Source organism: Microtus pennsylvanicus, chromosome 12 (assembly GCF_037038515.1).
Source record: "Microtus pennsylvanicus isolate mMicPen1 chromosome 12, mMicPen1.hap1, whole genome shotgun sequence".
NCBI lineage: Eukaryota > Metazoa > Chordata > Mammalia > Rodentia > Cricetidae > Microtus > Microtus pennsylvanicus.
This window is the reverse complement of record NC_134590.1, coordinates 95449352-95471061: the sequence shown is the minus strand read 5'-3', so window position 1 is coordinate 95471061 and position 21710 is coordinate 95449352. Positions and strand designations below refer to the sequence as shown.

General features: G+C 44.7%; 1 protein-coding gene across 1 annotated transcript in view; it reads right to left on the bottom strand.

Annotated features, from left to right (window-relative positions):
* Nucleotides 1-3173: 3173 nt before the first annotated feature.
* LOC142832308 (multidrug resistance-associated protein 1-like) overlaps nt 3174-21710 on the bottom strand; it is a 71452-nt gene continuing 52915 nt past the window's right edge. The window contains exons 16-24 of the mRNA XM_075942706.1: nt 12056-12255; nt 11061-11187; nt 10083-10184; nt 9550-9696; nt 8265-8423; nt 6859-7025; nt 5987-6181; nt 5384-5511; nt 3174-5028 (exon numbers count right to left, since the gene is read on the bottom strand). Coding sequence (XP_075798821.1) covers nt 5403-5511; nt 5987-6181; nt 6859-7025; nt 8265-8423; nt 9550-9696; nt 10083-10184; nt 11061-11187; nt 12056-12255 — 1206 coding nt within the window. The 3' untranslated portion in view covers nt 3174-5028; nt 5384-5402. The remainder of the gene's footprint in view (nt 5029-5383; nt 5512-5986; nt 6182-6858; nt 7026-8264; nt 8424-9549; nt 9697-10082; nt 10185-11060; nt 11188-12055; nt 12256-21710) is intronic.

Below are 21710 nucleotides of genomic sequence, written 5' to 3'. Positions count from 1 at the left end.
TTCTTGTGGGAGGAGGCATGTCTTTTAGGAGGCATGCAGGAGTGTCTTTGCAAGAGTGAATTTGTGCTATGGGGCAACTACTTGTGGGAGACCTGTCCTTTTTGGAGTGGGACTGTCCTCACAGGGGCATGTCCCATGACTACCTTTAAGTGTCAGCCCCAAAGCCAGGTGGTGGTGGCGGCACACTCCTTTAATCCCAGCACTCAGGAGGCAGAGGCAGGCAGATCTCTGTGAGTTCGAGACCAGCCTGGTCTACAAGAGCTAGTTCCAGGACAGGCTCCAAAACCACAGAGAAACCCTGTCTCGAAAAACCAAACAAAAAAAAAAGTGTCAGCCTCACCACCATGGCTACCTTTGTGTGTCAGCCTCACCACCATGGTTTTTATGTGTCAGCCTCATCACCATGGTTACCTTTCCACATCAGCCTCATCACCATGGTTACCTTTATGTGTCAGCCTCATCACCATGGCTGCCTTTATGTGTCAGCCTCACCACCATGGTTTTTATGTGCCAGCCTCATCACCATGGTTACCTTTCCACATCAGCCTCATCACCATGGTTACCTTTATGTGTCAGCCTCATCACCATGGCTGCCTTTATGTGTCAGCCTCATCACCATGGTTACCTTTATGTGTCAGCCTCATCACCATGGTTACCTTTATGTGTCAGCCTCATCACCATGGTTACCTTTATGTGTCAGCCTCATCACCATGGTTACCTTTATGTGTCAGCCTCATCACCATGGCTACCTTTATGTGTCAGCCTCATCACCATGGTTACCTTTATGTATCAGCCTCATCACCATGGTTACCTTTATGTGTCAGCCTCATCACCATGGTTACCTTTATGTGTCAGCCTCATCACCATGGCTACCTTTATGTGTCAGCCTCATCACCATGGTTACCTTTATGTATCAGCCTCATCACCATGGCTACCTTTATGTATCAGCCTCATCACCATGGTTACCTTTATGTATCAGCCTCATCACCATGGCTACCTTTATGTGTCAGCCTCATCACCACGACTGCCTTTGTGTCAGCCTCATCATGGCTACATTTGTTGTGCAGAAGAGGAACCTGAAGCTAGAAAGAGGGAACACAAGGTGCCCAGTGACCAAGCAGAAACTTGCACCTGGGCTTCTAATCACCCTGTTCCAGTGGCCCTGCTGGCAATTCTGCTCTTGGGGAAGCAGAGACTAGGGAACTTAGCCAGCTACTCAGATGCCTGGCCTCAGGCAGAAACTGTTGCGTGTCTCCAACTTCAGATAGGATTAGAGGCTGAGCCATAGGGTGGCCATGATATGGGAGCATCTGACAAGCCAGCAGGGTAATCCAGCCATTAATCCCTTGAGCCAAGGTCTCCTTCTGGCAGGGCCCAGCTGGTGGGAGGAGCAGGAATCAGCCCCATCATCCTCAGCCTCTGACTGTTCCTGTAGGCTTTCCCCCCCTTTTATGTGATGCTGGGGATGAAACCCATCATCAAGCCCTTCCTTCCTATGTTCCTTTATGGATGATAGAAAATTGAGCCCAGAGAATTTTGATGGCAATCTCTGCTCAGTAGCCCACCTTTCCAGTCAAGACAGCCTCCCCATCTCCTCAGCACATACCCAGAACTAACTTCCATCCCAGCCTCCCACCTCAAGGGTAGAGGTTAGAGGCAAGCTTCCTTTCCTTCTTGAACTGAGAGATTCAAGTTGGAGGTTTGTCTACCATGTGTCTCCAGAACCTTGAACAGCATAAAACAGGGGCAGTCAATGCATACTGACTGGGTGACCCACGGACAGGAAGAAGGGACTAGCAAATACAACCCTTCTGTTGGCAAATAATCTTGGGGTCCAGGCACTGTACCAGGTGTTTTTCTGCTGTTTCACTCATTAAAGCCCAGGCAGCCGTGTATGATGATCTGTGTGGCACCCAGGCAGGAGCTGCAGTTCTTAGATGGGTTATGGTCAAGAGGCCCTTTGACAACAGGCCTAGACTCTGTGTAGAGCTATGGGAGGCACTCCAGAGGACACTAGACCTAGAGAAAACACAGATTGCAGGGGCCTGTGAAGCAAAGCCAGCTTAAACCGGACCTGGGAGAGGACACAGGAGGATGTGCTCCACAGCACTGACATGTTTCATAGTGATGGTATGGCTGCTGGGCAGAAGACAGACTGTGTGGCTGGGGTGAGTTTGGGGAGTTCCTGTACACTGAAGCCCTGATCTGAGCATTTGTTTTCTTTAGCAGACTCTTCGCAGAACAAATTAAACTGGATCCCAGAACCCAGTGCCCTATCCCAGCTCTTCCCTCAATGAGCTCTGATCTGAGATTGAGGCTCAGAAGCACACCCCTCACATGTAAGATTCAGGTTCAGTCAACAGGTCCAGATGGTGCTTAGTCTTATGATCAGGGCTCCTACCCCCACTGCTCTCTTGGAGGTAGACCAATGGTTTCAGGGGGCAGTAAGCATATGTGTGCCTACACGGCTATGTTCAACGGGCCCTTGGGCACCAGGCTTACACCATGTGAAGCTGCGCAAGGTGCTCTAGAAGACACTATTACACAGTTTGCTGCCTCCCACCCCCGCCCCGGAGGATATTCCTCACTGCCCACTCACCTAAACTCAGAAAGCCAGCACCCAGTCTCACTACCACACTGTCCAAACCCTAGAGCACTACAGAATGAGGCCATGGAGACAATCTGCACATTGCCCCCTTCCTCTGTTTTGTGACCAAGCACATGGCTGACTTTGCCAATGAACTGTGAGGGGACAGTCTTAGACACCAAAGAGAGGCTGTCATGCATTCTCCCACCCCCCACTTCTGGGGACCCAGAAGCCAGCCCTTGATGACAGATCAATGTGGAATTCTACTCTGGAGAGGGGCCCTACTCTCCTTGGAGATTGTCAAGCCTGTATTCATTTTGTGTGCACCTGTGTGTATGCCAGAGGCTAATGTTTGATATTTTTCTCTACTTTTAAAAAATGTATTTTATGGGCATTTTATCTGCCTGGTGTTGACAGAGGCCAGAAGAAACTGCAGTTACAGATGTTGTGAGTTGTGAGTTCATGTGCTGGAACTTGAACTGGGACCCTTGGAAAAATGGTCAGTGCTCTTAACTGTTGAGCCATCTCTCCAGCTCATCTTTTTGCTTTTTATGATTCATTTTATATTTAATTATGTGTATGTGCAAAAATTTGTGATTGTGTCCACATGAGGTTAGATGACATTCAGAGGCCAGAAACCCAAGTTACAGACAGGTCTGAGCTGCCCAATGTGGATGCTGGGGGCTAAACCTGGGTCCTCTGCAAGAGCATCATGCATTCTTAAGCACCACTGCTCCAGCCCCTACCTTATGCTCTTACTGAACAAGTTCACTGATTTGGCTAGGCTGGCTGGCCAGAGAGCCCCAGGGATGCTCCTGTTTCCTCCCTAGTGCTAGAATTATATGCACATATATCTGTATATAAACATATATGCATATACTGACTTTTATGTTGAGGACTGAAATGTAGGGTCTCATGAACAGATAGCACTTTACCAACTGAGCCATCTCACCAGCCACATTTCCCCCAAATCTTAAGCCCCGTTATTGCAACTCAGTCCTACCCACTATAGAGAAGGATTTGGGCCACTTGTGACTTTTATCTCAGAACCTGAACTTGGCCACCTTACACAGACAGAACTGAGGCACACAGCCTAAGTGCCTTGCCCAGGGTCACATGACAGCAGGACTCAAACCAAAGCATTTGTGTACTATGCCATTCTGACTCACTGCCAGACCCCAGGCAGCTCTTAACCTTGGTCTCCCCCATTTCATTTTACTTTTAATTTGTGTGCCTGGAAGAGGGCACTGGACTCCTGGAAGCCAGTGACACAGGTGCTGGGAACTGAACCTCAGTCCCCTGCGAGAGGAGCAAGCACTCATACCTGTTGAGCCCCCTCTCCAGCCCTGCCCTGCTACTTCAGACAACAGCGGTGACATGGCTCTCCTACTCTGGTTCTTCCAGAATGGAGGTTGGAAACCTCTGTACTCAAAAGGAAGTAGGATGGTTGTTTAGAAAGAAATAAAATATTTTTCTTTACTGCAAATTATTTGTAAATATTCACGTTTCCAGTGTCATTACAAAAAGACCCCCAGGAGAACTCTGGGTCCTTTAACGTGAAAGAATGGTACAACTTACAAAAATAATAAATACATATATTGCCACCTAAAGAAAAAAGGAAATTGCCTCAAGAAAAAGGAAATCAGCGCCAAAATTCATAGCAAGTATGAACTGTGGCTGGCAGCAACTTCTTGCTGCCCATGGGGGTCTCTCTTTGGTCTGCAACCCAAACACCTAGAGGACCACTCTGAAGAATTCAAACTGAGGATCAAGTGCAGAGCTGGACGTGGCTACTCCCTGAGTCAGTACCTCCTCCCAAGATATCCAATTCTGGGCACTGACTTTCTCTCTGGAACGGTGCTTAAAAATGGTGTGAGCGTGGGGGGATCATTCGTTTTCGTGAACGGCTCTCTTTTTGTGCTGGGGTGACAAGGACTGTGGCTCTGTCTTTGGTACCACTCTTCTCATCTGTGGGTACCACATCCATCATGCTCCTGACTTCTGCTGCTCATAACTACTTACAGATATTCTGAGAGGAGTAAGCCCTCCTCCTCCCAGCAATGGACAGGAAGAGGCAGAAAGCAAGGAAGGGATGGGGGCGGTCAGGATGTAAGTCCCTGTGAAGGGAGTATTGCTTGGCCTGGTTCAAAGCCTTCTGCTCAGGTCCTTTCCCACAAGGCTGCACCTAAAGCAAGTCCTGTGAGAGCTGCACTAGGTGCAGGGAAGTGTCAGAGTGCCTGAAGACCAGATGGCAGGCAAGGAGACATCACTCTGAGGCAACAGTATTTGTTGTTTGTTTTGTTTGTTCTTGTTGTTCCCTTGCTTTCAACTGCAGGCCTGAAGACAGGAAGCACTCTTCTGGAACCAGCAGGACCATGGGAACTGATAGAAGAGTTGGCAGGATCAGGAGAGGCTCCAGGGCTTGGCATCCATGGATGTGGCTGGAGAAACATGAGGCAGTAGCTGTTTGGTCACTAACTAGTGTGTTTGACACCAGCAATTTCTCTAGCAATTCAGCTGCCCTAGGCCCTACAGGAGCATGGGTAAACTTCCAGAGAACCTCACAAGTGGTACCAAAGGTCTGGCTTGTGTTTAAAGTGGAGTACATCTGTCTCCCAGTTTCTTCAAGGTCAGATCCAGAAGGGGGCCAGATGGTGGCTGCTGCTTTGTGCGTTTTGCTTTTTAGTTTGGTTTTCTTTTTCTTTATTTATTTTTTCATTTCTATCTGGGAGGCTTGGATTCCCAGGATTGATGGCTAATCCCTGGATACTGGGATGCTGGCCCCACAGTTCTTACCATCATGCCAGGGCCCAGCTCACACCAAGCCTGCATCCTTAGCCATGCTATAGAAGATGCCCCTGTGCTGCAGGAGCTCAGAGGGTGCACCACACTCCCGAACTTCTCCTTTGTCCAAGACGATCACCCTGCATGGGGAGAGATGTAGATGTGAGCATTATGCAAAGAGATGTGTTTGATGTCTATGGGATTGCCTGCCTGCAGAAAGTATTACAAACTCTAGGGGCTGGAGAGATGGGTATCCACCCTACCACCTCCTTGTTATCACTTGTACCTAGCACATGTCACCCTTTGACATCAATGTTTGTTGCTGTGTCCATTGTCCCTCTCTTTTAATTAAGTGTCCTGGTCCTTAAGATATTCCCTAAGCTTTGTTTGAGAGGTGACCCCAGAGTCCAGAATAACATGGGGCACATAGCAGACCCCTCATGCATATAAATATGCTGAATGAAATAATCCTGGATAACCTGTTCTTCTCGTGACAGAATAGTCCCACCAACTGGTGTTGCCCCTGAGCCTAAAAATGGTGACGGATGCATGAACAAACATGACTGTGAACCGGACCAACCCTGTAGGCCCACAGACCCACTCTGAGGGCTTAACCTTGTATAGTCCATGATGGTATTAAGCCGATGAGCAATAGTGAGCACAGTACAGTCTTCAAACTGTGTCCGGATGGTAGACTGAATGAGGTCATCTGTCTCTAGGTCCACAGCTGCTGTAGCCTCGTCCAACACTAGAATCTTTGTCTTCCTCAGCAGAGCCCGGGCCAGGCACACAAGCTGGCGCTGGCCGACACTAGAAAGGGAGAAAATCTCAGAGACAGGGCTCAAACTACCCTGATCCTGAACCAGGCTTGGAGGGGAGAAGGCTAGCGCACAGTCTGGGGGTGGGTTTTAGGCAGGAGAACAAGTCTGCTCCCCATGTCCATGCCTGTGACAGATATTACTAATCAATCATGCTTTACTTCCATGTGAGCAGGAAATGGACTTAGAATCATTCCCAACAAAAGGCTCAGAGGTAATATTCACAAAGTATCAGGCCATTCTGGTGTGGATGACAGAGTGGATAACAAAGGTGGTTCACTATCCATGACCTCTTTGAGCTGCTGCAGACTCAGCACTGGCTGGGCTCAGCTATGAGCCTGGCTTTAGTCAACGGGATGCTGACCAATGAACGGCCAGTAGAGGCCTAACGTGGGAATGGACATGTTCACCCTTACACATCTGCCATCACCACGACAGCACACCTGGGCAAGTCTGCTGGAAGATGAAAAACAGATGCACTGATCCCACTGAGGCCAAGTAGATCAGCCAACAGTCAGCTGCACCTACTTCCTTTCCCCATGAATAATCCCAGTCAAGGTCAGCAGCACAGTCATTGACTGACCACTGACTGAAGCAGAATGGAGGCTGGTTGCCCTGGTGATGGGGGCAAGAGGACAGAATCTTCACACACTAGCCCTGCCTGCCTACCTCAGGTTCTCTCCACCTTCTGCACACTCATGATTCAGCTTGTCGGGCAAAGCTGACACAAAGCCTTTCAGGTGAGCAAGCTCCAGGGCCATCCAGACTTCTTCATCAGAATACTGACTGAAAGGGTCCAGGTTCATGCGGAGAGAACCCGAGAACAAAACAGGATCCTGTGCAAGAACAGCAGATAGCATGTATGAGGGTCTAAATCTAGAAGGTTCCACACAGCCTGATGTTTTGAGCACTTGTTCCACAGTTGGTGGTGTCATTTTGGGATGTTGTGGAGCTTTTAAGGAGATGGAGCCTGTCTGAAAGAAGCAGGTTTCTGAGGGCAGTCCTCTGAAGCTTAGTCTTGGCTCTGATACTGGCTGGGTCCCTGCTTCCTGGTTGCTTGATGTCACCACCAAACATACTACAGCATGACCTTGCTTTCCCCACTGTGATGGACAGCAACCCTGTGATACTCTGAATCTCTCTTCCCTGCAGATGATTCAAGGATTCTGGCACAACTATCAAAAAAGTAACTAACAGTACATGGCAATCACACCACACTGAACAAGGAAAGCTCACCAATATAAGATATGAGATGTTCACACTAGAACAGGAAGAGATCTCAGAGTCCCTCCAGAGCATGAACTCTGTGAACAGAAAATGTCTGGAAAACCCTGCGTAACCAGACCAAAACTTTTTTTTCAAAACTTCTCCAAACTTTCAATATGCCAATTCTCTGTTGCTTTTAGCGGTGTTATTTCATCACAGCAACAGAGATGTAACTGACGCTGTCACTCAACCCCACCTGCAGGAAAGACTCAGAGAAACAAAGAAAAATCACAGCCACAAGCAATGCATTAGGGAACTCTTGCCCACAGGGAATGGTTTAGAAAATTCTTATTTGCAGCATAGCTCCAGAAGTGTTAGAGATTAAGACACTGACTCCTGCAACTGGTAGAGAAGACTGAGTTATTATCACCAAAGTCCTCAGATGCTCTGGGTCTCTGTATGAAACAGTAGAGAATTTTCACATCACCTGTTCACAGTTCCTATATACAGCCATGTACTATCTAACACCAAGAAAATACTTAGGAAAATAGCTGACCATCACTTGGGGGTAAAAGTCTATGTATGATATTAAGTGCAGATGCTAAATCTGGAAAAAGAAAAACTAATCATGGGTTTTGTGACCAAAGCTACATGCAACCAAGCCTGATGGCCTTGAATTTGATCCTCAGAATACACACGCAGAGGAGAGAACTGACTCCTGTAGACTATCAATTCATATGCATGGTCTGTTCCCCTCCTCCCAATAAATACATGGATGCAAATATATTACTCTCCATCTACAGTTGGCAGAGTATATGAATACAGAGGGTGTGGCTTCAGTGTGTGCAGGACCCATCAGCCTTGCCCACCTGGGGGATAATGGTGATCTTGAATCGCAGGTTGTGTAGGCCAATCTTAGCAATGTTCACCCCATCGATGATGATCTCCCCTTCTGAAGACTCATTGATCCGGAACAAACCCAGGGTGAGTGATGACTTCCCAGCTCCTGTACGGCCCACAATGCCAACCTGCAGAACAGGAAGAAGCTGTGGTGATGTGGGAATGCTGCAGACTCAAGGTTCTCCCAGCAGGTGGCTGGGTCAGAGCTGTGGTCATCTGGTTGATCTAGCTTCCACTACAGTGCTTACCCCCTCTCCACCCCGCTTCTCCAAGACCCACCTTCAGGGGCTACTTTGACAAAAGGTTGGAAAAGATGCCCTTTGCTTCACAGAGGCTAAGGACTTTTCATAAGTCAGAAGAGATGCTCAAAGGAATAGGGTGCAGATTAAACAAATGTTTAGTTGTGCTATGTTCAACTAGAGAGAGTCGGAAAATAATGAGGTGCTTCCTGGCTTCCCACATGGTTCCTCTCTCCTCTGATGGGAATTCCTTCCTGAAGCCATGACTATACCTCAGATTCAAGCAAAGCCCCTGAACTTCTCTGATATGGTCCGAGTACCCCAGTTCCTGATCAATGGCTAACATCCTCAATGTCCAATGACAGGTCTTTCTCCTCTCTTTTACATCTGGGCTTGAGTAGGCTCCTCCACAGTTATCACAGCTCAGCACCCATGCATGAATGCCCGTAAGACTCAGAGATTTACCTCATGGAAAGAGAACACTTGGACACATGTGGATGGACAATTTAACAATTCAATATTACAGTATGCAAATGCCTAGGATGATCCCTGACCAAGTGTCTGAGAAAGTTCTATGGGTCATGGTCTTGAATGCCTTCCAGGAAGAGCTTGGAGCTATATGTCCCCATAAGCTGTTCTGGGATGATGGTATCACTTTATTACTCTAGAGTTTACAAACTCCAGTAAAGGGACACACAGGAGGAGCTGGGGTGAGCTGGAGGGCTAGATTCTTCTAGACAGACCTGCAGGGGGGTGGGCAGAACTGCTACATGTTCCAACCATTCAAGAAAAGCAGAGGGACCATTTTATGGATCACGGATTTTTTTTTAGTATTTATAGTTCACGCAAATGTTTTCAAAAAACGTATCTGCATGTCTGGGGGTGTCGTCCACCTGTTGAATACACTCAGCATCTTTTATTCCCATGATTCCTCCCTGTAAAAGCACCTCAATCCCACAGTGGAGAGTTCATGCTGGACCCTAAGTCAATGGAACAGAGGACGGAGCACGCCCACCTTTTCTCCACCCTCGATGGTGACGTTTATGTTCTTGAGAACCAAGTCCAAGTCCTCTCGATACCTCAAGCAGTAGTTCCGGAACTCTACACGGCCCGAATGGGGCCAGGTGCTGGGTGGAGCTGTCTCCTGGATTTGCCAGGGAGCCTGGATCACAAGAAGAGGGATAAGAGAAACTGGCAAGTGCAAGCTGCCAAGAACAGTCTTTTATGTGGGTTCTGGGGTCTGAACTCTTCACCCACTGAGCTATCTCACACTTCCAATCAACTCATTCATGCTTAATTCCTCAACTTATGAGGAAAATTGTCCTCATTGTGTTCCTGTTTCCCCAGGGTACCTGTGGGCTGTGTTACTTATACTTACTAAGGGATATTTTCCTCTAAAACAAGATGGTTCTTAATAAGTGTTAAAAGCAGACAGGAAAAGCCCAAGAGGGCCTGGCAGACACATAGTTCACCCTCTGAGTAAGCAGAGGACACCCAAAGGGTTTCTGAAAGGCCAAGGCTAAGGGGCCAGACTGAATCCTGCCTTACCTCCTTCTCTGTTTCAGAATACTCTTTGAGTCTCTCCACAGCCACGATGTTGGTCTCCATCTCAGAGGACATTCGAACCAGCCAGTTCAAGTAGGAAGTTATCTGCCAATGGAGAGAGCCATGTGGGGTCTCTTGGGGAAAGCGTGGCTTCATTTTCATTAAGTATGCATCATATCATTCACACAGATACAGAAATAAGTGACCTACAGAGCCATCACCAGAATGGACACACTGCACCTCTTAGGAATCACACCTTTCAAGGTGACACATGGTTCACACAAGTTGTCAGAAAGCAGCCAAGAGCTGTGAGGTGGCTCTGTGGGCAAAGCACTTGCTGAGCAAGCCTGGCAACCTGAGTTCCACCCTCCAGGGCCATGTAAAGATGCAACAAGAGAAAATGACTCCACAGAGTTGTCCTCTGACATCTGCATTGTGGATGAAAGAAAGAGAAGGGGGGAAGAAAGGGAAGAAAGGAGGGAAGGAGGGAGGGAGGGAGGGAGGGAGGGAGGGACAGAGGAAGGGAGGAAAGGAGGGAGGGAGGGAGGGGGGAAAGAGAGAGAAGACAGAAAAGAAAGGCAGAAAGAAAGAGAAGTCATATAGGAAACTGGAAAATATTTTGAAACTGCATGTGTGGATCCGTAATTAATCCCAGTGCTCCAAAGATTGAAGACGCAGAATTATGCCAAGTTCTAGGCTACCCCATCTTAACCACACAAAGAAAATATTTTTAACTCAGTATGATAAACATCATGAGATGGAACTAACACAGAACTCAGGGAAATTCATAGCTTTGAAAGCATCAAAGCCACTGAGAATCTTCTGAATGGTAAAGAATGCAGGCCACGTGTCAGGATTCCCATAAAACTCCATTCAAGCCCTCTCCTTTTCCCATTCGTGCAGGTACCCAAAGCCAAGGTCTAGAAACTCAAAATCTGGTTGCCATAGGGAGAACATTCAACACAAGAAAGAGCCTTCTACCTGCAATGAGTAAGACACGGAGAGGCCCACCAAGCCAGCGCTGAGGCTGTGACGGGATATGACAGCAAACAGGGCGGCGAACAACACGATACAGTTGCCCACACACTCAAGACGCACAGCGAGCCACCTGTAAGGAGATATGTAGGAGTATATCAGACAGACAGACAGACAGACAGATGCACAGTTTTAAGTTCATGGAACAGAGCTAAGCTCATCTGCCATCTGAGCTAATTTCCAAGCACTTCTAGAGAAAGGCCTTGTGGGTGACACTCATCCAAGATATGAGAACTGGGAGTGGGGGTGGTGCCCAGGGCCCATAGGACTTCATGAATCTGGCTTGCCTAGGGACTAAAATAGAACTCTCAAGAGCAACCTCCACCCTGGAAACTCAAGTTTGCCTTTGGAAAGATTGACTTTTTCTTAGGAAATCTTTAATATCAAGAAACAATTCCCTGGAAATCGCGAAGTTGTCATCGACTACAGGAGGCACTGCTGTCTGTAAACAGGCATCGTGGGCTGGGGCAGAGCTCATTGCTGGGTCACTGGCCTGCCGTGCACAGGGCCCTGGGTTTGAGAGCCATCACCACAGAATACTAGCAATAATAATTATAAAATAAGTAAAAGTCAGTCCCTTGGCAAGAGATAAACCTCAATGTGAGGAAGAAACAGCTGCTATTTACAAAGTTGGACACTGAGCTCTTAGGACCACCCCCCACCTGCACCCCACAATGCTAAGATTATGTGAGGACAAAAATGTGGGTTCTCATGCTTGCACAGCAAGCAATATCAGCCACCAGGCCAGCTCTCCAGCCCCCAGGCTGCTTTATTTTTTAGACAAAATCTCATTCTATAGTCTAGCTGGCCTGGAATTCGCCAGTTAATCAAGGGAACCTCAGACTCATGGTAATCTTCCTTCAGGCATGTGCCCCGCTGTTTCCATTTCTCTCCCAGAAGAAACAGAGGCTGAGGGACTGGGCCCTCGGCTGGCTTCCCACCTGTTGGCCACAATGCTGGGGTAGTAGGCCTTCTGGTTCTCATCTACTTTTAGGTCACTCTGGCGAATGAAGCGCTCCTGCTCCTCAAAGGCACGGATGACACTGACCCCCAGCAAGGTCTCGTTGAAGTGTGAGTACACAGGGGAACGGCTAACAGACTCGAGGCGCTTCAGCTGTCGGGAGGAGGCCACATAGAACCTCTGTGGGAGAGAGAGAGGCACAGAATCAGTGCTAGCCCCTCGTGCCATCCTCCTGGGATATTCCGGGAGAAGCTCAGACGTGGCTGACCCCTGGAGATGGGCTGCTTTCCTGGTGAACTGTGGAACAGGAATGTCAGTGACAGTAGCCACAGTTTCTTGGATGCATGTCCCATTTTCCAACCTAGGCAGTGCTCTTTCTTGCTCTTGTGTGGAGACAAAGGGGTAAAAGTGGCCTCCTCTTTGGGTCCGTGCCTAAGCAGCAGCAGGATGAAATGACCTCCAGACTGCCTGGTCTCTCAGGAGCTCTCAATGTTTGGGGCTTTCCTCTCCCAACAGTACAGGTTCAGAAAGACGCTTTGTGACTGGCAGACCTCTTTAGTCTTCATTTGCTACTACCACAGAAATCCAGGCCTTGGCTTCTTCTGTATAATAGCAACACTAAAGCCATTTTGCACAGTAGACTATGAGGACAGCAGGTAAGAACCAGTATGGTTCTTCTTTGTGAGTCTCACATGGCTATATGCACATTCATTGCACATGTCTCACACACATACATGTCAAGGATGGAACCCTGTGGATGCCACTAAACCAGGAGCCTGTGTCAGCAGTTTCACACACATGGCAACTCCATGCCCTCCCATATGCCCATCCCTATTCTCCTTCAATTCATGGTCTCTTCTTTCCCTCATCATTACTGAATGTCTGTAAGTGTGTGTAAACATATACACATTCCTAGATAGAACCTGTGAGTCCAAATGTTACCTATATGTATGTTTTCAGGGCTGACCCTTTGGCACTAGACACCCAACTGATGGGCTCTTCTTTGGGGAGGGCCACCTCTTCTGTTCCTAGCTGACAGGGATGGGGCCACAGAAAGGAATTGACATTGGTCTTCACTCTATAGGGTGACAAGCACAGGTCAGCAGGAGGCAGCGCCAGGTACAAAGAGTAGGGGCCAAGTCAGCAAGGGACAGGAGTGACCCCACTGAGAGAAAAGGAGACAAGAGTTGCTTAGTCTCCGAAAATGCCAAACAGGATGAAAAAAAAAAAGACTACAAAGACATCAACCCTTATATACACAAACTATATAGGTGTGCTGGCTAGTTTTATGTTAGCTTCACACACGCTAAAGTCATATGAGATGATGAAACCTCAACTGAGAAAATGACTTCTTTAGGAGATTTTCTTAATTAATGATTGGTGGGGAGGGCACTGTGTGTGTGGGGGGGGAGGGGTGGAGGAAGTATCCCTGGGCTGGTGCCCTGGGTTCTAAAAGAAAGCAGGGTGAGAAAGCCATGAGGAACAAGCAGTACCCTCCATGGCTCTGCATCAGCTCCTGCCTCCAGGTTCCTGCCCTGCTTGAGTGCCTGTCCTCTCTGTCATATGGAATGGTGAATGCAATTAACCCCTTCCTTCTCAAGTTGCTTTTTGTTATGGTGTTTCATCACAGCAAAAGTAGCCCTTAGCAGTGTGCCCAGCAGTTGCTATGAACACCAAACAAGCACTCAAACAGCAAACAGCAAACATGTTCCAGCCTAGCTGAATTCTGCAGTTTTACCTATTACATAAGTTTCTTAGGAAAAGCACTTGTCATTTTTTAACTTTAAATCATATATGATAATGATGATGAGTTTGTGTATGTGTGCACGGTGTATGCATGAGCAGTATATATGCACACCCACGCCAGAATGCATGTGTGGAGGTCAGAGAGGTTCTCTCTTTCCATCTTGGGATGTGAGAATCAGGTTTGTGCAGCAAGAGCTGAGCAAGTCCTGTCTGCAAAAGTAAAGTATACTGACTAAGGTGGTTTGAGTAAAAATGTGCCTCACAGGCTTAAAAGTGTGAACACTTGGCCCCTAGTTGGTGGCACTATTTGGGTAGATTTAGCAGGCATGGCCTTGCTGGAGGAAGAGTGTCACTGGGGCAAGATCTGAGGTTTTAAAAGCCATGTACCATTCCCTGTCTGCTGTCTTGTCTCATAGTTCAAGATGTAACCTCTCAGCAGTTCCTGCCATCACAGATGGTACTTGTGTTCATGACTTCCAGATGTGATAGTGATGGACTTTTCTCCCTCTGGAACTGGAAGCCCAAATAAACCCTCCTTTGATAAGGTGTCTTGGTCATTGAGTTTTTATCATAGTCATGAGAATTTAATTTATTGAGAATAATATGAATAGAAAGATTAAGAAGTGCCTAGAATTAAATGTATAAAGGGGATGTAGGGCAGGGGAGCATGAGCAAGTGGAAGACACTGGTCTAACACTTTAGTTTCCATTCCCAGAACCACAAAATGAAGATAGTAGGTAGACAGACAGACAGACAGATCATGGAATATTCCTTTACACTGTGTGAATATATGTCACTGTGACTGACAAATAACTGGACAGGAAGAGTTTAGGCAGGACTGGCAGACAAAAAGAGAGCATGAAAAAGAAGAGGAGTCTCAGGAGTCACGAGGAGAAGCAGAGGAAGTAGGAGATAAACTTGCTATACTGAGAAAAGGTACCAAGCCAGGTAATAGAGTGTAAATATGGGTTAATTTAAAATGTAAAAGTTAGCTAGTGACAACCCTGAGCCCCTGAGCTTGGTATTGGTCAACTGCTATTGGCCAAGCATTTGCAATTAATAATAAGCCTGTGTGGCTATTTGAGAACAGGCTGGCAGGAAAGAAAATCTGCCTACAATAGATAGAATTGAGTATGATGATTAGACCTTTCTCAGAGAAGGTCAGTCACTGTGGGCACCAATAAATACATCTATCTCAAAGTCACCTTTAGTAGTACACCTATTTGTGTGCTACACAAATACGGTTGTAATTAGTGACTGGAGCATTGATTAAATGCCACCAAAAAGATCAAAGAAGCACACTTTTGAGTACAAGTGAGGAATTTTTCAGAGAGCATTAACTGAGGCCAGAAGACCCGCCCTGAATGTGAGAGCCACCATCTCATTCTGGGAGTCTGGATGAAGTCTGGATAAATAAAAAAGGAAGCTAGCACAAACATCTTCTGCTTCCTGACCATGCCACGCCCTCCCTACCAGACAGCACTAAAACTGTGAACAGAAGAAAATCTCCTCCTTGAGTTGTTTAGCTCAGGTAATTGCCACAGGTCCACAGAAATGACTATGCCAAAACACCTTCCACACATGGGCACTGCTTGGTCATCAGGCTTGGCTTTTCTAGGGATCAAACTCATGTACTCATGCTTGTGAGGCAAGCGCTGTACTCTCAAGGGGAAACTCTCTAGTTTCCAGTGTTACACTCGAGGGATGGTGTGGCCTCTTTGAACTGGAGCCTGCAAGAAGCTTTCCAGGCAGCATGAGCACATTTACCACATTTTGGGAAATACAGCCAATAAACAGCCAGCACTGATTTAAAGAAGCGACAAGGCAAGTCCAAAGATGGACTTTCGCCCTACAATTCCATCTTTCTTTATGGTAATGTCAATGACCTGAAGTGTGATAGGGTCCAGGTACGAGACAGCAATACCAAGGTCCCCAGACTCTATGTGACAAGTATCCACAATTTGGTATTTTTACTTTTTTGTTTTGATTTTGAGACAAGGTTTGCTATGTAGCTTTGAACTTTCTGATGTGGGACTCTCCTCTGTATGCTGTGAATATGATTTATTATCATTGCTTTATAAAGAAGCTGCTTGGTTCCCTGCGAGCTCCTTGGAACCCTGCCATACATCCTGTACCCAAACTTGGGGAACATAGGACATCCCTCGACATTTCTAGCTGCCAGAAGAATGCTTGCCTGCTAGCCTTCAATCCACCCTGCCCCCAACCTGCAGTTCCGTGCAAGTTTCCTGGAACCCTGCCATATATCCTGCATCCATACTTGGAAGACAGAAGAGCTGCCAGCAGGGAGCTTCCCTACTAGCCCTCAATCCACCCCACCCCCAACCTGCCTTTCCCTGCAAGTTCCATAGAACCCTGCCAAACACAACCTGTGCCAATACTGAGTGGACCTAAGAGCCTGCTCCAATACTGAGTGGACCTAAGAGACAGACACAGCAAGGATTGGACCAAGAAGCCAAGAGACTGCTCGCTTCATTTGAAGGAAGAGATGGGTAGGCACCAATGCAAGAATTCCTCCAACATCCTAAAAAACAACATGGTAACACCAGAACCCAGCAGACACATAATAGGAAGACTTGATCATCCTAACACAGAAGATGTAGAAGAAAATGACTTTAAATATAACTTTATGAAAAAGAGGAAGTGGAAAACTCCCTTAAAGAAATAGAGGAGAAGACAAACAGAAAGCTGGAAGAAATTAATAAATCCCTCAAAAAAAAAAAAAAACCAAGAAAACCAAGAAAAAGCAATCAAACAGGTGAAGGAAACAGTTCAAGATTTGAACACTGAAATAAAGGCAATAAAGAAAACACAAACCGAGGGAATTCTGGATTTGGAAAATCTGGGTAAACAAACAGAAACTACAGAGACAAGTATAACCAACAGAATTCAAGAGATAGAAGAAAGAATCTCAAACACTGAAGATACCATTGAGGAAATAGACTCATTGGTCAAAGAAAACACTAAATACAACAAATTCTTAACACAAAACATTCAGGAAATCTGGGACGCCATGAAAAGACCAAACCTAAGAATAATAGGGGTAGATGAAAAAGAAGAACTCCAGCTCAAAGGCACAGAAAATATACTCAACAAATTATAGAAGAAAACTTTCCCAACTTATGGAAAAATACCCCAATGAAGAAACAAGAAGCCCACAGAACACCAAATAGACAGGATCAAAAAAAAAAATCCCCTCATCATATAATAATCAAAACACAAAACATACAGAACAAAGAAAGAATATTAAGAGCTGCAAAGGAAAAAGGTCAAGAAACATATAAAGGTAAACCTAACAGAATTACATGTGACTTCTCAATGAAAACCATGAATGCCAGAAGATCCTGGATAGATGTGCTGCAGACACTAAGAGACCATGGATGCAAGCACAGACTACTATACCCAACAAAGCTTTCATTCACCATTGATGGAGAAAACAAGATATTCAATGACAAAAACAGATTTAAACAATACATATCCACAAACCTAGCCTTATAGAAAGTATTAGACAGAAAAACCTCAACCCAAGGAACTTAACTACACTCACAATAACACAGACATCTGATAAACCCCCCACCAGTATAACCCAAAGAAGGGAAACATACAAATACTACTCCCAAAAGATAACCGGAGTTAACAACGACTGCTCATTAATATTGTTTAAAATCAATGGACTCAATTCACCTATAAAAAGACACAGGCTTAGAGAATAGATATAAAAACAGGATCCAGCATTCTGCTGTTTATAAGAAACACACCTCAACCTCAAAGACAGACACTTCCTCAGAGTAAAGGGTTAGGAAAAAGGTTTTCCAATCAAATGGACCTAAGAAACAAGTGGGGGTGGCTGGCTACCTTAATATCTAACAAAATTTATTTCAAACTGAAATAAATCAGAAGAGATGGAGAAGGAAACTTTATACTCATAACAGGAACAATTCATCAAGATGGAGTCTCAATCCTGAATATCTACGCCCCTAATACAAGAGTACCCACATATGTACAAGAAACATTACTAAAACTGAAATCACACATCAAACCCCACACACAACTAGTAGGAGATCTCAACACTCCTCTCTCACCCATGGACAGGTCAACCAGACAGAAACTTAACAGAGAAATAAGAGAACTAACAGATGTAATGAACCAAATGGACTTAACAGACATCTATAGAACATTCCACCCAAACAAAAAGAATATACCTTCTTCTCAGCACCTCATGGAACCTTCTCGAAAATTGATCACATAATCGGTAACAAAGCAAACATCCACAGATACAAAAAAATTGGAGTAAACACCTGTGTCTTATCGGATCACCATGGAGTAAAGTCAGAATTTAACAATTCCACCCCTGGAAAGCCTACAAACTCATGGAAATTGAACAGTCAACTACTGAACCACCCCTGGCTCAAGGAAGAAATAAAGAAATAAATTAAAACTTTCCTTGAATTCAATGAAAATAAAGGCACAACATATCCAAACCTATGGGGCACTATGAAAGCAGTGCTAAGAGGAAAGTTCATAGCACTAAGTGCCCTCATAAAGAAAACAGAGAAAGCTCACATTAGAGAATTAACAGCATGCCTGAAAGCTCTAGAAAAAAAAGCAGCAGACTCACCCAGGAGGAGGAGAAGACAGGAAATAATCAATTGTGGGCTGAAATCAACAAAATAGAAACACAGAAACCCATACAAAGAATCAATGAAACAATGAGCCAGTTCTTTGAAAAAATCAACAAGATTGGAAAACCCTTATCCAAACTAATCAAAAGGCAAAGAGAGAACAACCAAATTAACAAGATCAGAAATGAAAACAGTGACATAACAACAGACACTGAGGAAATTCACAGAATCATTAGGTCCTACTACAAAAACCTGTACTCTACAAAATTGGAAAATGTAAAAGAAATGGACAATTTTTTAGATAGATACCATATACCAAAATTAAATCAAGACCAGGTGAACAATTTAAATAGACCTATAAGTTGCGAGGAGATGGAAGCTGTAATCAAAAACCTCCCAACCAAAAAAAAGCCCAGGGCCAGATGGTTTTAGTGCAGAGTTCTACAAAAACTTTCAAGAAGAGCTAATAATGCCTATACTCCTCAAAGTGTTCCACATAAAAGAAACAGAAGGCTCATTACCAAACTCTTTTTATGAAGCTACAGTTAACCTGATACCAAAACCGCACAAAGACTCAACCATGAAAGAGAATTACAGACCAATCTCACTCATGAACATGGATGCAAAAATTCTCAATAAAATATTGGCAAATCAAATTCAAGTACACATCAAAAAAAATCATCCATCATGATCAAGTAGGCTTCATCTCAGAGATGCAGGGCTGGTTCAACATAAAAAAAAATCTATCAATGTAATCCATCATATAAATAAACTTAAAGAAAAAACCATATGATCATTTCATTAGATGCTGAAAAAGCATTTGACAAAATTCAACACCCCTTCATGATAAAGGTCTTGGAGAGATTAGTGATACAAGGATCATATCTAAATATGGTGAAGGCAATATATAGCAAGCCGACAGCTAATATCAAATTAAATGGGGAGAAAAAGCGATTCCACTAAAATCAGGAACAAGACAAGGCTGTGTGCTCTCTCCATATCTCTTCAATATATTTCTTGAAGCTTTAGCAATAGCAATAAGACAACATAAGGAGATCAAGGGGATTCAAATTGGAGGAAAAAGTCAAACTTTTGTTATTTGCAGATGATATGATAGTGTATATCAGTGACCCCAAAAACTCTACCAGAGAACTCCTACAGCTGATAAACACCTTCAGTGATGTGGCAGGATACAAGATCAACTCCAAAAAATCAGTTGCCTTCCTATACAGAAAGGATAAAGAAAACGAGAGGGAAATCAGAGAAACTTCACCTTCACAATAGCCACAAATAGCATAAAAATATCTTGGGGTAACACTAACAAAGGATGTGAAAGACCTATTTGACAAGAACTTTAAGTCTTTGAAGACAGAAATTGAAGAGGATATCAGAAAATGGAAAGACCTCCCATGCTCTTGGATAGGAAGAATCAACATAGTAAAAATGGCAATCTTACCAAAAGCAATCTATAGATTCAATGCAATCCCCATCAAAATCCCAACACAATTCTTCACAGACCTTGAAAGAACAATAATCAACTTCATATGGAAAAACAAAAAACACAGGACAGCCAAAACAATCCTATACAATAAAGGAACTTCCAGAGGCCTCACCATCCTTGACTTCAAGCTCTATTACAGAGCTACAGTAATGAAAACAGCTCAATATTAGCATAAGAACAGAGACGTTGACCAAGGGAATCAAATTGAAGACCCAGATATTAATCCACACATATACGAACACCTGATTTTTGACAAAGAAGCAAAAATTATACAATGGAAAAAAAAGAAAGCATCTTCAACAAATGCTGGCCTGTAGAAGAATGAAAATAGATCCATATGGTTCGCCATGCACAAAACTCCAAGTGGATTAAAGACCTCAATATAAATCCAACCACACTGAACCTGAGAGGAGAAAGTGGGAAGTATCCTTCAATGCATGGGCACAGGAGACCACTTCTTAAATATATCCCCAGCGGCACAGACAATAAAAGCAACAATGAATAAATGGGACCTCCTGAAACTGAGAAGCTTCTGTAGCGCAAAGGAAATAGTCAACAAGACAAAAAGGCAGCCTACTGAATGGGGAAAAAAATCTTCACCAACCCCATATCAGACAAAGGACTGATCTCTAAAATATATAAAGAACTCAAGAAATTAGACATTAAAATTCTAAATAACCCAATTAAAAAGTGATGTACTGAACTAAACAGAGAATTCTCAAAAGAAGAATTTCAAATGGCCAAAAGATACTTAACTTCCTTGGCTATCAGCAAAATGCAAATCAAAACAACTCTGAGATACCAACTCTTTCCTGACAGAATGGCTAAGATAAAAACAAAAAACACTAATGATAGCTTATGCTGGAGAGGATGTGGAATAAGGGGTACTCTCATCCATTGCTGGTGGGAATGCAAACTCATGCAACCACTTTGGAAATCAGCGTGGCAGTTTCTCAGAAAACTGGGAATCAACATACCTCAGGATCCAGCAATACCACTCTTGGGAATATACCCAAAAGATGGTCAATCATACTAGAAAAGCATTTGTTTAGCTATGTTCATAGCAGCATTATTTGTAATACCCAGAACCTGGAAACAACCTAAATGTCCCTAAACTGAAGAATGGTAAAGAAATGTGGCACATCTACACATTAGAGTACTACTTAGTGGTAAAAATAATAATAATAATAATAATAATAATAATGACATCTTGAATTTTGATTGTAAATGGATGGAATTAGAAAACACTATCCTGAGTGAGGTAACCCAGACCCAAAAAAACCGAATATGGTATGTACTCACTCATAAGTGGATAACAGACATAAACAAAGGGCAACAAGCTTATAGTTCAGGATTCTAGAGAAGCTAAGTAATAAGGTGAACCCAAAGGAAAACATATATAGACCCACCTGGAAATTAGAATCAAACAAAAATTTGGGAGCAGGGGGGCAGGAGGTAGAAGGAATGGGAAAAGGGGAGTTGGAGGAGAACTTGAGGGAATGGGATGGTCAAGATGGAGGAAGGACAAGAGCAAGGAAAGAGATATCTTGATTGAAGGAGCTATTAGGGAGGTAGTAAGAAACCTGGCTCTAGAAAAATTCCCAAGAACCCACAGGGATGACACCAGCTAAGACCCTAAGCAATAGAGGAGAGGGTGTCTAAACTGGCCTTACCTTGTAGTCAGACTGATGGAGGAAGGTCATTGGTAAAATAAAAAGAAACTGCTTGGCCCTCATTGGTTAGAAGAT